The 2,506-nt window shown below is 74.2% G+C and overlaps 1 protein-coding gene across 1 annotated transcript; it reads right to left on the bottom strand.

Annotated features, from left to right (window-relative positions):
- Positions 1-972: 972 nt before the first annotated feature.
- On the bottom strand, positions 973-2,466 carry LOC112964650 (GTPase HRas-like). The gene is made up of 4 exons (XM_026063022.1): positions 2,189-2,466; positions 1,916-2,094; positions 1,678-1,837; positions 973-1,547 (listed from the first exon to the last, which is right to left on the bottom strand). Exons 1-4 carry the CDS (start codon positions 2,297-2,299, stop codon positions 1,437-1,439), a joined length of 561 nt encoding a protein of 186 aa, XP_025918807.1. The 5' UTR covers positions 2,300-2,466; the 3' UTR covers positions 973-1,436.
- Between the last annotated feature and the right edge of the window lie 40 nt (positions 2,467-2,506).

Genomic DNA, 2,506 nt, shown 5'->3' with positions numbered 1-2,506 from the left:
CACAAACATTCCCCCGGCTCCGGCCGCCCCCGGACACGTGGCCACCGGGGCGACATCTCCCCTCTAATGGGCGCCCACTCCTCGATGGGATAATCCGCTCCATTATCGGGGCTAATTACCCCTTTTCCCGGCAAGAGCCGCTTCCCGGCAGCGCGGGGGGGGGTGGGGGGAAGCTTTGTGCTGGTGGAAAACAACACCAAAGGCCACGATTTGGGGCCTGGCTGCAACCCTGGCCCCAGCCCCGGTCCCGGCCTCACGCCTCCATGAGGAGCAGCCGAGCGGGAGCCCCGYGTGCCAGCCCAGCCTCGGCCGGCCCCGCGGAGCGAGCCAGGATTCAGCCGGGTGCAGCGGGCGCCCCGGGCTGCCAGCGCGCAAAGAGCAGGGCCGAGCCGGGAGCTGGGCCCAAGCGCCTCCCCGTCCCGGAGCCGCGGCCCCGTTCCGCCGGCACTCACTGTGCCAACGCCTCCCACAGGGCCCCCGGACACCCGGCCCCGGAGCCAGGACCGGCGCCGACAGGTGAGGGGCCGCGGCYGACGGAGCTGGAGCCAGCACCGGCCGAGACGCTCCCGCACTGACGGCGTCTCTCCCGCAGGCCCTGGGCGGCACTGCCGGCGCCTCCCGGCCGCCTGTTCCCAGCGCTGCGCTCGGCGCGTCCCGGCCGCCTGCTGCTGGCGCTGCTGCTGGCGCTGCCGGTGCTGCTCAGCCTGCTGCCCCGCGCGCAGCCCCCCGGCTGGGCCCTGGCACCGGGGGCCGCTGCTCCCCCCCTGCGCCTGCGCCACCTCCGCCCCCCGCCCCAATAAACACCGTCAGCAACCGCCGCTCCGGCTCGGCCTCAGGCTGCGTCGCCCGCGGAGCGGCACCGGGACGCGCCGACGGGGCGGCAGAGCCGCAGCCCGGCCCGGCCACCGCGAATCCCCCAAGCCGGCCTCTCCGGCCCTGGCAGAGCAGGAAGACACAGAACCCACAGCCGGCACCGGCAGAGCATCCCAGGGGTTTATTCCAGGCCCTTGCTGGGACGCTCGATGGCACCCGCAGCCCAGGATGGGTCGGGAGAGATGAACGTGCTGCCACCGCCCTGCTCGTCCGGCAGGGCCAGGACTTGCTGTTCCACGGCAGCGTCTCTCTCCGGGGCTCCGGGTATCCAGAAGGGGCCGAGCGCCGGCAATCCAGCGGGACGACGCGCTGCAGGAAGCAGCGGTGGCCTCCCAGCTCCCAGGGCCCCGGCTGCCTGCGCCCGTCTGCGCCGCCATGGCAGCGAGTCCGTCTCCGAGCCCAGTGGCACCACGGCGCTGAGGGGCCGAATCTGCTCGGACTGGCCAGCGCCGGGGGCGAGTGCGTCCCCGGGACGGGCGTTCGCCTGGCGAGGCCCCGCCGCGGCCGCCTCCAGTCCGGGCTGGCGGGGAGGGGACGGCGCCGCTCCGGGCGCCGCGGCCCCGTCAGAGGATCACGCACTTCCGCTTGGAGCTCTTCTTCTTGCGCCCGTTGCTGATCTTCTCCTTGTGCTTCCGGATCTCCCGCACCAGCGTGTAGAAGGCGTCTTCCACGCCCTGCCGGCGAGGCGCCAGGGTCACCGGGCGCCCCAAACCCACCCTGCGGCGCCCCAAACTTGCTTCGCGTTGCCCCAACCCCCCCCCACAGCACCCCAAAACCGCCCCCGCGGCGCCGGTCCGGCCCCACCTGTCGGGTCTTGGCCGAGGTCTCCACAAAGGGGATGCCGTAGCTGCGCGCCAGCTCCTGCGCCTGCTTGGTGTCCACCGTGCGCGAGGGCAGGTCGCACTTGTTGCCCACCAGCACCATGGGGACGTCGTCCGAGTCCTTCACCCGGTTGATCTGCTCCCTGCGGCGCCGGAGCGGGACGGGGCCGTCAGCGCCAGGCAGCGGCACCGCCGACCGCGGCAGGGCGGCCCCCACCCACCTGTAGTGGTGCACGTCCTCGAAGGACTTGGCGTTGTTGATGGCGAAGACGCAGAGGAAGCCCTCGCCGGTGCGCATGTACTGGTCGCGCATGGCGCTGTACTCCTCCTGCCCGGCCGTGTCCAGGATGTCCAGCAGGCAGGTCTCCCCGTCGATCACCACCTGCTTCCGGTACGAGTCCTGCGGGGCGGCAGCGCTCAGCGGGGCCGCGCTGCACCGTGGGGCCGGGCTGCGCCGTGGGGCCACGCCGCGGGGCTGCGCCGCGGGGCCTCACCTCGATGGTGGGGTCGTACTCGTCCACGAAGTGGTTCTGGATGAGCTGGATCGTCAACGCGCTCTTGCCCACGCCGCCGGCGCCCACCACCACCAGCTTGTACTCGGTCATCCCGCCGGGCCAGGCCGGGCCGGGCCGGGCCGGGCCGGGCTCTGCCCCGCTCCGGAGGGCGCCGCTGCCTGCGGGGCGGGAGCTTGGACGCCTGGGTCCCCCCGGGAGAGGGGGGCGACGGGGAGCCCCCGCCCGGCTGCACCGCCCGGCGCCCCGATCCCCGAGGGACCCGCAGACAGCGCCGTGCGCCCACCCAGGCCCTGACCC

Source organism: Apteryx rowi, unplaced genomic scaffold, assembly GCF_003343035.1.
Source record: "Apteryx rowi isolate R43461 unplaced genomic scaffold, aptRow1 scaffold_1982, whole genome shotgun sequence".
In the NCBI taxonomy this organism is placed as follows: Eukaryota; Metazoa; Chordata; class Aves; order Apterygiformes; family Apterygidae; genus Apteryx; species Apteryx rowi.
Note: the sequence above shows the minus strand (reverse complement) of the source record. Positions and strands in the feature narration are given on the sequence as shown.